The 13,598-nt window shown below is 43.5% G+C and overlaps 2 protein-coding genes across 4 annotated transcripts; one reads left to right on the plus strand and one right to left on the minus strand.

Annotated features, from left to right (window-relative positions):
• Positions 1 to 192: 192 nt before the first annotated feature.
• XPC (XPC complex subunit, DNA damage recognition and repair factor) lies at positions 193 to 9,609 on the minus strand. 3 transcript variants are annotated; one of them, XM_036391164.2, is made up of 16 exons: positions 9,462 to 9,609; positions 8,667 to 8,868; positions 8,338 to 8,474; positions 7,952 to 8,075; positions 7,395 to 7,479; positions 6,768 to 6,925; positions 6,402 to 6,522; positions 6,122 to 6,211; positions 4,774 to 5,706; positions 4,205 to 4,365; positions 3,876 to 3,957; positions 3,308 to 3,442; positions 2,632 to 2,801; positions 2,344 to 2,437; positions 2,040 to 2,129; positions 193 to 1,482 (listed from the first exon to the last, which is right to left on the minus strand). In XM_036391164.2, the coding sequence occupies exons 1-16, from the start codon at positions 9,574 to 9,576 to the stop codon at positions 1,273 to 1,275; spliced, it is 2,907 nt and encodes a 968-aa protein (XP_036247057.1). In that variant the 5' UTR covers positions 9,577 to 9,609; the 3' UTR covers positions 193 to 1,272. The 3 variants fall into 3 exon arrangements, with proteins under 3 accessions (XP_036247057.1, XP_036247056.1, XP_036247059.1); XM_036391163.2 differs by having other exon boundaries at positions 8,338 to 8,477; XM_036391166.2 differs by lacking the exon at positions 9,462 to 9,609 and having other exon boundaries at positions 8,338 to 8,534; positions 8,667 to 8,750.
• Positions 9,610 to 9,668: 59 nt separating this feature from the next.
• LSM3 (LSM3 homolog, U6 small nuclear RNA and mRNA degradation associated) lies at positions 9,669 to 13,072 on the plus strand. Its single transcript, XM_036390970.2, has 4 exons — positions 9,669 to 9,717; positions 11,106 to 11,216; positions 12,276 to 12,371; positions 12,662 to 13,072. Exons 1-4 carry the CDS (start codon positions 9,697 to 9,699, stop codon positions 12,740 to 12,742), a joined length of 309 nt encoding a protein of 102 aa, XP_036246863.1. The 5' UTR covers positions 9,669 to 9,696; the 3' UTR covers positions 12,743 to 13,072.
• Positions 13,073 to 13,598: the final 526 nt, after the last annotated feature.

The following is a 13,598-nucleotide window of genomic DNA, read 5'->3' on the forward strand; positions in this document are numbered from 1 at the left end:
CAGGCTGCCATGGGTTTATTCCCCATTACTGGGGGAATGGGTTTATTCCCCATTACTGACCAAAGAAGTCAGTTGCTTCCTTGCCTCTCTAAGATAATTTGAAAAATATAATGAATCAACCTGACCATTACAGCCCCTTGTATTTTAAGGAGACTGGGGGTTACCTGTGCATTCCAAAAACAGACAACATACTCTTTTTGCCAAACTTTATTTTGATCTACAAATACAGTACAAAAATAGATTTTCTTCTGAACATAGTTACATGAAAGCCATTTTCTTACATCTACTCTGTGACAATGTCCAGCAATGACTAAATTGTTTTCCCCTCCATTTTTGAAGAGACTGTGTCAGTGGTCTTTAGATACATACTGCCAAAGACAGATCAGTATTTCTACTACAAAAGTGCAACAAAAGCTCATGTAGATTTAATATTCCTCTCTCAACAGAGTTTTAATGTTATGGTACTGCAGAACAAGAATTCTGTGGTTCTAGTGAATTTTGTTCCATCAGTGAGATTTAGCCAGTTTTACATGTTTTGCTCCAGAACAGGATCTTGATAAGCAACAGACGCAAATACGTATATATTCAAATTGCTTAAGAAGACATACTGAAGCCTAAGCTGGTAATAAGGACAGGGCTTCTCCCTTCCACAGCACAAGATTTCTGAGAGTAAATAAAGATGGCAGGCTCAAAAGCCAAACTTACATCACAAAATGCAAGTACTCTTTAGAAAATACTAATTCTTCCATATTCTGATTTTCGGGGTTTTTTTTAGACCTTAAAGGAAGTGTTTCCCCCTTGAGACAAAAAGGCCAGAACTCTACCTCACCACTGATTTGGGTAAGCTGTGGATCAAAGCAGGCATCAGCATTCCTTTGGCCACCTCTCTGCACACAGATAAAAATCAGCTGGATGCTTTAGTTCTGAGCAAGCAGGAAAAATGAAAACAAGAAAAATGGGAAATAAGACTGTTGATGACAGGAGTGCCTCAGGAAACTCAACTATTAGTGCTGAGTGACACAAAAGAGAGCAAAAACCCCAACGAAGCAAAGTGATCTTGGGAGGTGCAGCTGTTCTCCCAAGGACAAAAGGAAGAATCTGATAGCTAAGTGATACCTGTGATCTCAAAGGAAACTGGACACTGAATTAGGTTGGTCCCTGCCTGCTCAGAAATACAAGTGCAGAGGAAGGGCCTAAGGCCCTAACTAGTAAAGGATACTTTTATAATGACTACGTTTCCTGCATCTGAGAACACCAAAGAAAAGCTTGTGATCACAATTTCTCAAAAGGGAACAACTGAGCTGCTTCTCCTCTCTTTTCTCGCTTGCTCTTTTTGGTTTTTATCTCTTCTTGTTTCTCTAGCTGGCGATTCTGGGGCCAATACATGGCTGTGCTCCCCACTGTGCTCTCTGAGCTCGGAGCTCCTTCTTCATCAGAGGAGAATCCCCCTCCTTTCTCTGTCTCAGGTGCTGATGGCTCAGTCTGGAAAAAACAGGTGTGAAAATCAGAAAATCACTCTTAAGAATCACTTGTAACTGCCCCTTTCTAAGAGGGCTTGTCTTCAGTCACAGTGACACTGAATGACCTTACAGAAGTTGGTTGCTCTGGTTTGAGCTTCCCAACCAAAGTGCTTTTATTTCTCAACACCAAACATGCTTGCAACACAAGCGTTTTTGACAACAGAAGAATAAAACCAACCTGTTTTAAAAAGATCAGGCTTTTCATCTTCTTGCAGAAAAAATTAAGAACTAAAACATCTAACTAAAAAAAAAGTGCCCCACTCTCCATCTGTTAGCTACATGCTTAGCTTAGAGGAATAAATCTTGGAAGAGGTATGACAAAACAGAAAATAGTAATAAAATTAAAAGCATTCATTCCTTGTTGAACAATAACAAATCTTTGATGAATGTGACCACACTGAACTTCTGGATAGCTTTTTTGACTATCTGAATACTTTTGAGCAACTACAGTCTGGAAATTTTATTCTACAGTTAAAATAACCTCTAGAAAAAGAAATGACTAATAGAAATGAAGGGTACCTTGATGGAGTAGCGTTGCTTCAGTCTCTCTCTGATGAGAAGTCCTTTTGTCAGCAGCTTCCAATTGCCTAGAGCTCTTTTCTCACGTTTCTGTGGGGGATTGTTATGGGAAAGAGAAAAATTTACTACTGTGAATTTCAATGTATTTATGCAAATGGAAAAGGAAAGCTTTAAGATTTTTAAACTGTCATCAATAAAGCCTCATGCTAGTTGCTTACACAGCCCACCCTTTTTGACTGCCCATTTTCAATGAAATTTACTTCGTAAATGTAACAATAAGGAAGCGGCAAAAAATAATTCTCACCTCCTTCTCCTTCTTTTCTATTTCTGCTTGTTCATTCTCCCAGGCAGCAACAAGGACTTCTTTATACTCCTCACACACCACATAGCCATCAGTACTAGGAAGGAGAACACAATCCTCTGTCAGCTCTAAGAAGGCAAAAAAAAGGGAGCAAATGCCTGCTGACCCAGCCCAAAAGCTACTGTCTGTCTCAAAGGATCTGCAACAGGTCACATGTTCCCCTAACACAAGATACACAAATTCTGCAGGACATCAACATCTGACAGGTGCAAGAAAGCAGCTTTTACATACACTGGGTGTGAGTAGCCGCCGTGAAAATCAAATCCAGTGATGGCTTGGGCACAGTCAATGTTCAACTTCCGTGCCACTCTGTTCAAGTTTGGCAGTTTCAGCTGCACACAGCCCACAGGTAACATGGATGGCAAGAAGAGATAGACATTTCCATATTCATTCCGAGGAACCTGTTATGGCAAGATTTAAGAGAGATGGTGGTAATTCTGCTTTCTGGAGAGAGGTGAAAATACCTGCTGCAACTCAGGGACTCTCCCGTCCTGACCTGCTGTATTCCAATCCAGTATTCAATTAATATTCACATGACAAGGTACAAGCCTAGATTTTAGCTTCATGGTTATTTCCTAGCTATGACCTCTGCCCAAGCTTTGTTACTCAGGCTGTAACACAGAGAATTAGCAAGGCAAAACATGGGCTAGGAAGATCAGATCAACAAAATGTTGACTTTAGTAGTCTACACTCACTATCTTGTGAGTGAGTACTTGTAAAAGAAAGGCCTCAGTAAAGTTTTGACTATTTATTTCTTCCTGTGAACATTTACCTATGAACTGTTAATCCTGAATCCAGATATTACTGGCTGATCTCACATCTGAAACATACAACTTCTGGAAAAAAAAAACCCAGAGCTCCACATACACCCCCTCTTCTAGCACCAACCCTCTGCTTCCCCAGCTACCTTTCCATCCACTGCTATGGGAGGCTGATACTCCTCTGTCTGCCAGCGGCCAAACAGCGCCAGGTCCTCCCGGTCCCGGTTCGCCGGCTCTGCCAGGCGCGCCTTCCTCGCCCGGTTGGAAAATCCTTTTACCATCTGCAAATACAACAACCAGGCCTGGAACATCACAAGAAGCTGACAGTGGTTTCAGGTTTTCCTAGGACACTGAAGGAGAAGGTTCTAGGAGACCACAAATGCTATTTCCTAGCTTCAATATCCATTGCATACAAATGACAACCCACGGCACCTGCATGCAACAGGCAGAGATCCAGCAGTGCATTATAAAACACTGGGATGCCTCTGGAGAAGGTGAAAAGGGAACAGTTCTGCCAGATACCCTTGAGGTGGGAAAAAAAGAAAGCTGTGCTTTGGGTAGGATGTAGGAACTATAGGCACAGCAGGCAGACAGCACAGCTACCATAAACCATGAGAGCATGTGTGAAATCCACAGAAGACAGAAACAAAACAGAGCTGAGCTTGAGCTTTAGAGGGCAGATGGATTGCACAGGAGGAAGTCAAACCCTCTTACCTTGTAAGGCACTTCTCCAATCCTCACCACTCGAGCTTGCTTCAGCCAAGTGTCCCTGGAGTGCAGAGTGTGTATGCAGTCTCTGAAAAGGCCAGAAAGAAGCAAATGTCAAGAGTTTTCAAGTCATCCTAAACAGATCCACAATAAACTTATATTAGGAATAGTAAAAAAGCTGTATCTTAGTGATACACAAATGCTGTCAGAGCAGCTAAATGCCTCACCTGTTTATGCATGTGGCCTAAGACTACTGCTGATACCATCATGCAAATTAGCTCTCCAGTTTGTTACAAAGATCACAGATGCAAGTGATATTTAGGTGCACAACTCACCTGGAGTAGACAGCCTCTCCCCTGCAGTACCCCAAGATAGCAGCTGTCTCGGGATAAATAGCCTGGTATTTCAACAGGTGCCTCTTCAGTGCATAGAGAGGGTGGTTTTTGTACTCTCCAATTGCTGTTGGTAGAGGCTGATCTTGAAGCTTCACTTGAAACTGTAAGAATTATACAGAAAAGAGTAATTTCACAACTTTTTCACTACCCTTTGTAAGAAAATGACTATAACAGGAACAAAAGGAAAAAAACACCAGAAACTTAGCAGAGGAGCCAACAGACCAAAACACTCTTGCTGCAAATAAGTACTTAGATGTGTACCCTGACCTATGTACTTCAAAAACTCTGAGAAGAGTAATGCTAAACACTACATGAACCTCACTAGTAAGTTTCCAGCACAAGCTGTGCAGTACTTCTGCTATGCAAACTTGTCTGAACAGCCTCCATCATTTCATATTATTTCAATTTACCCTTATATTCGATCTCAACATTTCAAGTTCAAATACAAACCTCATTCCTCATGGGAAGAGATTTCTAATGCGTGTCCTGAACAACCTATTGCCATTTACCTCATTTTCTTCCTTCTTGTCTCTCTCCACATAGGGACTTTCATAGGGCTGCAGTGTCTCTTCCCACCATTCCGGGTCCACACGGCTCTTCCTTGTTGAGGTCATCCACACTGGGTCATATCTCTGTGTCACATCCCTGACACTCCCATCGTTGTCAAATCCCACGACGTAGAAAAGCGGCTTTGTGGCATGTGCAAAGCACAGCTGGGGCTGGCCCACATTGCCATGAACACAGTCTACACAAACCCACTTGTCCTCAGGCTCAAGGAAAACCTCCAGCCACTGGTCTGTGCCCATGGCTTTCCTCACTTCCTGCTGTCCTTCATCCTCATCACTAGAAATGATTTTGTTTCTCTTCCTCTGTGTTTGAGGCAAGGCTGGAGTTCTACTTTTTGCTGGCTTAGTCTCAGCTCCATTTGAATTTTCTGATTGCCTTGTTTCTGAAGTCTCAGTTTTTGACCTATTCACAGTTGTCAGCTTTGAATTCTGGGAGGCCTGTGAGCTTCTCCGCCTCTTAGGGACAGTTTCAAAATCCTCATCAGAGACATCACTCTCCTCCTCTGAAAGCTCAAAGTCCGAAGCACTGCCCTCATCACTTCCACTCTCCTCCTTGTAACACACTTTGGAGGCCACTCGTCTCCGGCGGTCATTCTTGGGCCTGACTGGCACATCTTTTTCTGCTGAACTGTTCTCATTATTTGATTCCTTCTGTTCCTGGCTACCTTTAGTCAGCTTTGACTTGTATGTCCTTTCAGTCTGGGCAGTTTTAGGTTTCTTTGGCTCCTTGTTGTTTTCTTTGCTCTCTGAGGATTTCTCGTCCTGCTTGGCTTTTTTGCAGGGGCACGTTTTTGCCACAGCTTTGGGTGTTTTGGCAGAACTCTCCTGTCCCTCAGAGGTGCTGCTGTGAGACAGCCTCTTGGATGAGCTCTTTCCCTGCAGGGAAACAGACCAGGTCACTTTTATCACCACAGCTAAGAATATGGTTAAAAAAAAGACTGAAATCAGCCCAAGGTTCATGCAAACCAAAGGTTGGCAGACACAGTCAATTCACTTGAAAACTTCAGGCAACTGGCTGAAGAGAGGTGTATTCATGCAGCAACAGTTGCCAAATAAGTTTTAAAGAAATGTAAACCCACTGAAATGTTAAGCAATCTTTGCTGAAACACTGAAATGAATGGCTTTTTTAAAGAAGAAAATTAAAAATTAGGGGGGTGCATTTTCTGCAATGTAGACAGAACCTTGGTTCATGCAGTAAGTGATTCACTGCAAGCTGTAATAGCCAGAAAGTTTTTTTAATCCTACTTAATCAGTGACCTATTCCTTATTCCACACAAACAACAAAAACTACCTTTGGTCTTGTCTCCTTCAGAGGAATAGGTTGAAAAGACAGCACGAGGCGACACAGCAGCTGTAAAGCTCTCAGAATAATTAAAAATATCTGCAAAACAATTTAAATTGAGTAATTTAATCACAGGAGGTCTCAAAAATGCAAGAAAAATAAGAAGCTACAGAACCACTTAAGTCACCAATCTGCTTTCTTCAAATCCAACCCGTCCCACCACTTTGTGTATGACCTGACACACAGCATCCAAACTCACCAACCAACCCTGCACTTCCCAGTCTCTTACATGAACAAGCTCCTCCTCATCCTGTGCAGCATAGATGGCAAACCTCCTCTCCAGTGTTGACTGAAGGGGCTCTCCTTTTTCAGTGGAAAGCTCATCATTGACAGTGAAGGTTCCAACAAACCTGAAATACAAGACACCTGCTTATTATCCAGTGTTTCTGACTGTATTCTTAAACTTCTGAGTTCACCCTCTTCTTCTCTAAAAAGGACAGCCCCTCTCACCCTTGTAAACAAAATTTAAAAAACCCTGTAACATTTAAAAACCCTGTAAAATTTAAAAAACTCTAACAGGCAATAGAAAATTGCCTGTTACAGTTACTCCTCTCCCTGAACCCTCATTCTACATTCCACGAGAAGGGAGTTTTACCATTTCACCAGGTTGGAAAGGTAGACAAGGCCCACTTGGCCTGCAGGCACCTGGGTGAAGCGCGCAGGGACGATGGACAGAGCGATGGCGAGGAGATCTGGCTGGCTGCAGATCCTGTTCCTGTAGAAACCATTTGCTAATAAACACAGCAAGTGAACCTGAGAGAGAAGAGTTTAAAAGTGAATTTGAAAGAGATTTTCCTTACTGAAACTACTGCCCGTGGTAATGACAAGGAATACTTCACTGCTCCTTTTAATAGAGAGATAACAATGAAGCCTCCCAAGCACTCTCAGTGCTGTCTTCAGAAGACAGCAAAGCACTGAAGTCTTTGCAATTGTCTCCCACTCTAAACGAGTGGCAGTTTAAATCCCAACAGAATGAGAAGATATCCCTCTATGGAGAAACATACATCCTACTCATATGCTTTGAGTTAGAATTTTACTAACACGGGCACTGGTGTTTCCAATTCACAAATTAGGAGGAAGCTTAATGAGCGTCTGTCAGGACTTTATTTTTTACTTCTAGCCATTCTAACTATTTTATAAAAATTAGTTTCTTTGATTACAAATCAGTTCAGATACCTTTATACTCAATTTCTTCCCTGCCATGGTTCTCTGTGACAAATACCTTATGTGTGTCCTCACGAACCTCCTTGCTGAAACGTTTCATCATTCTCCGAAGGTACATCTCAAACTCAGCTTTTCTTTTTTCTCTGCAGAAGATTACAAAAGAAAAGAGATGTTGTGGGATTTCTGTGGACCTGCCTTTTCTTGGTTCCTGGACGGGGTCAGTTCACAGAGAGAATCCATCCCAGAGAATCTTCTGTGCACACTTAAGGAAAGGTTTAGTGACAGGCTAAGTGAACAGGCTGTTAAAGTTTTACAGTAACACAATGTCATTCACCCACAGCTCTCCTTGCAGAGATCTCCTGCTGTTCCTTCATGGAAATGGAGACAGTAGGAAGCTGAAAAGCCTCCTCCATTCCTGCCAACTTCCACTGAAGATTTTTGATAGAACTGTCAGTGTGTAAACTGTTCTTCATCCCACAACCCTCCATTATTCCAACTCAATGGTCTGCACCAAGTGGGGATTTTCACCTGAACACAGCAAGTCAGTGACAGTCAAGACTTGGAGTATTTTTAACTTCAGCCTTTAGCAGCCCTCTATCACCTCCTTGTTCTTACCTCCTTTCTCTTTTCTTCACCTGCTCTGGGGTTTCAATCTCTATCTCAACAGGATTGCTTGGCAGCCCCACTGATGGAAGAACAGCAGCTTCTTCTAACTTATCTGTAGCAGGTTCCTGAAGTTCTGTAAAAATAAATACTAAATTATAAGTAAACATGAGATAGATTACCAGGGAAGACTGATGACTGGATAAAACCTACGTTTTCCTTCTCAAGTGTTCAAACAAGTTTAAATAGAACACATCCAGTAACTATGAGCTCTTGGATCTTCTATAACACTGTGTGTGCTTAGTTATTTCAAATAACTGTGGGATGCTTGTCACCTGCTGTTGAAGAATCACAAGCTCTTAAAAAGTGCTTAACATGAAAAAAAATGCAATTGTTACCTTCCACATCCTCCCACTCATCTTCACTTTCATCATCATCATCATCACCGTTGTCAGTATTGTCTTCATCCATCTCTTTTTTAACAGGAGATTCTGTCTTTAATTTCATCTCCTTCTGAGGATGCTTCAGTGAGTCACTGCTAAAATCATCACAATAGTGGTAGCATCAGGAAACAGAGGTGCTTGTTTATCAAAGACTAAAAATAGGGAAATAAATCAAGCATGACCTCTGCATCAGTAACAACAGATTGAGTATTTGACAATCAAACCATAGAAATAAATAATAATAATAAAAAGGTCTTATAGACTTGAATGATAAATAAATTCACCTGCATGTTTCCTCTTTGATACAATTCTCTTTATTTCTAGCATTCTTTTTACTTTCTTTTATTTGTGATTTTGCTTCTACTCGTTTTGAAGGTTTGGAAGTTTTTGCCGAGTTGGAAACTTCAGTATCACAATCTTCTCCCTTTTTCCTAGCTGGAGCTTTTGAGGTCTTTTTTATACTGGGCTTTTTCTCTTCAAAATCATCTGCATGTGACAAAAGAAATGAAGATTAATGTTAAAGTATGGAGTTTCATCTCCATGGCAATCTGAAACAACATCTCCATCGACTTCATTAGAGGCAGCTTCAGAAGAACGTGAGCACTCACAATGCTGAGCATGTCATTGTTTACAAATAGGCAGGATGTGAACAGTGAGACCATTTGGAGGGAAATACTTACGTAACTCACAAGCAGTAGCTAACGATTCCTATAGTCCAACCGATGGAATCGGCAGAAAACCAAGCATCATGCTTGCCACTCACAACAACTTAATGGGGCGTGACGCTGCTCAGGAGAGCGCGGCCGAGATGAAACAACCCTGCACGGGCTGCTCAGCCTTTACAGCGTGCGGGGCCCGCCTCACACACGGGTTTAACGCCCGGGATCTGGGGCACTGATCCCACCGCCGATAACAAACACAGCCGATAAACCCTACCGATAACCGCTGCCCTCCAGCCCGGCGTGCTCGTCCTTCCCGAGGCGCGCTGGCACCGCTGCCCCCCGACCCCGCGGCCGGAGCGGCTCAAGCGGCGGCGGTGGCGCAGCTCCGGCCCGCCACGGCCTCCCTGCCGCACTCACCCTCCTCCTCCTCCTGCTGCTCCTCCTGCTCGTCCTTCTCCTCCTTTAGCAGCCTCCCGGAGCGCCTCTTTTTGGTGGCCGCGGGCCGGGGCGATGCTCGGCGCTTTCTGGCCATGGCGCTGCGGGCTCGGGCAGCTCCGGCCCGGCCCCGCGCTGGGGAGGGGAGGGGAGGGAGGGAAGGGGAAGGGGCCGGGCCATAAAGTCTCGCGGGCGGGCGCGGGAGGTGGTTTGAAAGATGGCGGATGAGGTGGACCAGGTGAGCAGCTCTCGGCTCTTTCGGCCGCTGCAGGGGAGGCAGCTCCGGGCTGCGCGGCCGGGCCGGGCGCGCCCGGGCCCCCCGTGAGGCGCGGCCCCGGGAGCGCTTCCCGAGCGAGGGGAAATCCCCGCTCGGCCGCGAGGCTTGTGCCGCTGCCGGGGCGCAGGCAGGGCTCGCTGCGGGCCCGCTGACCCCGGCCACTGCTGGGGGAGGGAAAGGGGGAAAGCTGCTGAGGGCAATGCGCTGGGCTCTGAAGGATGGCGGTAGCTAGAACGGAAATATGGGACATGCATGACATATGGAAGAGGAGGTCTTCACCCTTTTTTCGTTGCGATCCTCGCAGTGCGCCTTTCTCACAGCAAGGGGCCTCAGGCCGCTCTGTGTTGAGGTTCCACGGCAGCCTCGGGGCCCGGCCTGGCTGCTGTGCGCCCCAGCGAGGGCTCGGGAGCGGGGAGTGTGCAGGGCAGGGTGTGCGAGCCCCCGAGTGTTAAAAATAGGTTAGAAACTGTTGTAAATAGTTAATAGATCGTTAAGCATGTACTGTTAGTTTGGTTGTGGTAAAAGGGGTTAAAAGATTAGTTATAAGAAATACGGTACTCAAAGTACTATATTACACGTAAGTGAAGTGCAGCACCCCCAAGCAAAACAAGCCAGCCTGGACAGCACTGTAATGGGCTAATCAAGAGCCTTAAACCTTCGTGCAAATGAAGGATCCAAATATAAACCTATCCAAAGGGACAAAAAACAGGATAAAAAGGGGCTTCTGACCCACTGAAGCCGTGCCTCTCCATCTGGGACATCGGGGACTGAAAAGAAGCCCCAGTGCTGGCACTGCAGCATCCTCGACAGAACACTCCTGCTCTGGCCACGGGCCCCCTTGCTTTAGGCCTTTCTTCTTATCATAAATGCTGAAATCACTTTAGTACCTAGAGCCTGCTCCCATTTTTATCACGCGGGTACTGCCCTGTGCCGGCATCACTGTCAGCCTGGGTTCTGCTTGTTCAGCTGCACTGTGCCATGGCATAGCCATGGTGCTGCTGGTTCCTGCAGTGTAAACTGTGGCTGCTGGTAGGAAAAAAAGTTCACAGAGTTATAAAATGGATTGTGTTAGAAGGGACCCTCAAGATCATCTTGTTTCAGTCCCCTTGTGTGTGAAGAAGGATTTGCTGCAGACTAAACTGAAATCTTTTGCCTCACATTGCTCAGAGCTGGTGAGTGTCAGTAGAGTGGTAAATCAGCAGCACTCAGATTCACCAGGATCTGATGGAATGATTTCAAGTATTTGCACCTGTGTTTTCACTCCTTTGTTTTCTGTGTCTCACAAACATTGAGGAATGGAAAAGTTTACAGGCGGCTTCTGTACAAATAATGCTTTTTTTTTTTTTTAGCAACAAACAACAAATACTGTAGAGGAGCCACTTGATCTCATCAGACTCAGTCTAGATGAGCGAATCTATGTCAAAATGAGGAATGACAGAGAGCTTAGAGGCAGATTACATGTAAGTAAAACTTTCACAACATTATCATGCTCATTCAGCTAAGCACCGGGCAGCTTTTCTTTATGTACAACAGTCCGTTAAACAAGTTTACCTGTAATATTCCATTGGTTGTTGAAAAAAATAGTTTTAAACATGAGTAATTGCATCTCATGCTTGAAAATGCAGAAGGGGTTGGAGGAAGTAGGTTAAGAATTGTCTTAGTTACCATAACTGTAATGTGATTGGTGGAAAAAATCTCATTTTCTCTGTACTTTGTCAGGTGTTAACTGCTACCCTAGAAAATCAAGAGATGTATTTTGTTTTTCCTATCTCCTGAATGATACCAAGCAACTGATTCACTGCTTTTGGCATCTATTTCTCTGTCTGTGAAATAAGCACTAATGCTGCAGGCCTCTTCATGTGATGTACCCTGAGGCCTCTTCTAGACTGAGGTCATCACTATCAAACAAGAATCCCTGGGGGTACACCCTGGGAGGTGTGATGGGACAGGTGCTCAGCTGGGTTCTCAGGTTCTTGCTTTCTGTTAAGTCAGCCTCCCTGAGTGCTGTGCTCTGCTGGGGAAGAGAACCAGTTGCCCCATGAATTAACTGGGCCTCAACTCCTTTGGAAACACAGAGATAATGAGAGATCCATGAGGGACACAGGTAGTTTGCACCGTGTTTTTGTAAGGCTTTTGGGACACGTGTATAAGGTTTTGTAGCACTGCATACCCTGTAAGTTGCCCCAGGGCAGTCAATTCCAGGAGGCTGGACTGGCAGCAGTGTGGAGCTGGTTTAATGTTAACAAAGTCTGTCTGTCTCTGAAATCTTGTAAGTGATCTCACAGAATGCTTCAGAGCTATTTCCTGCAGGTGTTTCAGTAAATGTAAATGTCGTGCATTCTTTTTCCTGCTGCAGAGTTCTCATTTGTTTATGTTTGTGTTGAGTTGTAACTAGAACTGATGTTTTGGTCAAAATCAGACTAAACTATTTATGTCTCAAAGTCTTGATAAAATTCTCATTTTAATAAACTCATTTTTGAATTTTGGAAAACATAGTAAACTAAACTTAATTTCTGCAGGCGTATGATCAGCACTTAAATATGATTTTGGGTGATGTGGAAGAAACTGTGACTACAATAGAGATTGATGAAGAAACCTATGAAGAGATTTATAAAGTAAGGACTGAAAGACGAGTTAATTTATCCTCACAGATTTTTTCTTTTTATTTAAAACTACACTGTGTTATATTGTTAAAGTAGTTTATTGCTGACTGTTTCTTGAACCAAGCTCTAACAGGATTTGGACAAACTGTTATGAAAGTACAGAGGATATGTAGAGACTTGGTGTTAATTGTTTTGTTCTCTTCAGCATGCCAGCACATTGGTTTGTTGGAGTTGTTTCAGATGTATTTTTATGATTGAAATGAATGTTTTGTAAATGTAAACTTTTCTTTCCTTCTTCACAGTCTACCAAGAGGAATATTCCCATGCTCTTTGTCAGAGGCGATGGCGTTGTGCTTGTTGCTCCCCCGTTGAGGGTTGGTTGAAGCAACAAAGGACTTAACCTTCTTGGAAAGTTCCAGATTTTTGGACAGTGGTTCATGTTTCAATCATGTCTCAAAGTTCTGTAAATGTTTTTTATAGGATATTTTTGTCAGTTCTTTTGAAAAGGGGAGGGGAAGGGGAACCAGTTTGTCTTGCAGAAAGTACATTTCAATTGAAGCAGTGTAAAACCCCACCTGATCTCAGAATTAATGTAAACTGCTGTAAATTGCATTCCTTGTCACATTCAGTAAAAGAATCCCTAATTTTTTTCTATCTTGGCAGTAGCACTGCCTTTTTTTTGTTGTTTTAAATAAATTTTGGTTTGTCTTTGAGATTTGATTTGTCATGTTTTTTGTGTTGGTGGGGGTCTGTGTTCCTCCTTAGAGCTAGTGCTTTATTAGGTTATAGTATCAGCCTCACAGTCCGAGAAAGCAATATCTTCAGTGGTTTGTTTTAACTTCTGTCCTTACTAATACCCAAGTCTTGCAGATTACTGGTTTTGGGGACAACACTACATCAATCAATGGTGCTGCAATTCATGGCTCTGTGTTCAAATTTGTGATGTGTATCCTCATTGTAGGGAAATGGTGTTTATATGAATCTCCCACCTAAGATAAAGAAGATGGGCTTCAGTGCAATGTTTTCAGATATTTTCATTGTGGCTTTGTTAACAGTTGCAAAGGCCATAAGTAGAGACTGAGGTTATGGCTCACATGCTATTGAGTTGCCTGCTGCATTCATTTCCCACTGTTTGTACCATGTTTCAGTTCTTGAAGACATGAAATTCTGCTGGATGCCTAAGGATGCTCATAAATTATCTGTAGTGAAGGTGCACTAGGACCTGAACAAAGCTCTTTT

This window comes from Molothrus ater, chromosome 11 (genome assembly GCF_012460135.2).
Source record: "Molothrus ater isolate BHLD 08-10-18 breed brown headed cowbird chromosome 11, BPBGC_Mater_1.1, whole genome shotgun sequence".
Lineage (NCBI taxonomy): Eukaryota > Metazoa > Chordata > Aves > Passeriformes > Icteridae > Molothrus > Molothrus ater.

Coding starts and splice junctions, on each gene's coding strand:
- LSM3 (XM_036390970.2), top strand. CDS start 9,697: ATGGCGGATGAGGTGGACCAG. Junction 9,718..11,105: donor TGGCGGATGAGGTGGACCAG/GTGAGCAGCTCT, acceptor TTTTTTTTTTAG/CAACAAACAACAAATACTGT. Junction 12,372..12,661: donor CCTATGAAGAGATTTATAAA/GTAAGGACTGAA, acceptor CCTTCTTCACAG/TCTACCAAGAGGAATATTCC.
- XPC (XM_036391163.2), bottom strand. CDS start 9,576: ATGGCCAGAAAGCGCCGAGCATCGCCCCGGCCCGCGGCCACCAAAAAG. Junction 3,958..4,204: donor GGAGAGGCTGTCTACTCCAG/GTGAGTTGTGCA, acceptor TGGCCTTTTCAG/AGACTGCATACACACTCTGC. Junction 2,438..2,631: donor GGCGGCTACTCACACCCAGT/GTATGTAAAAGC, acceptor TCTCCTTCCTAG/TACTGATGGCTATGTGGTGT.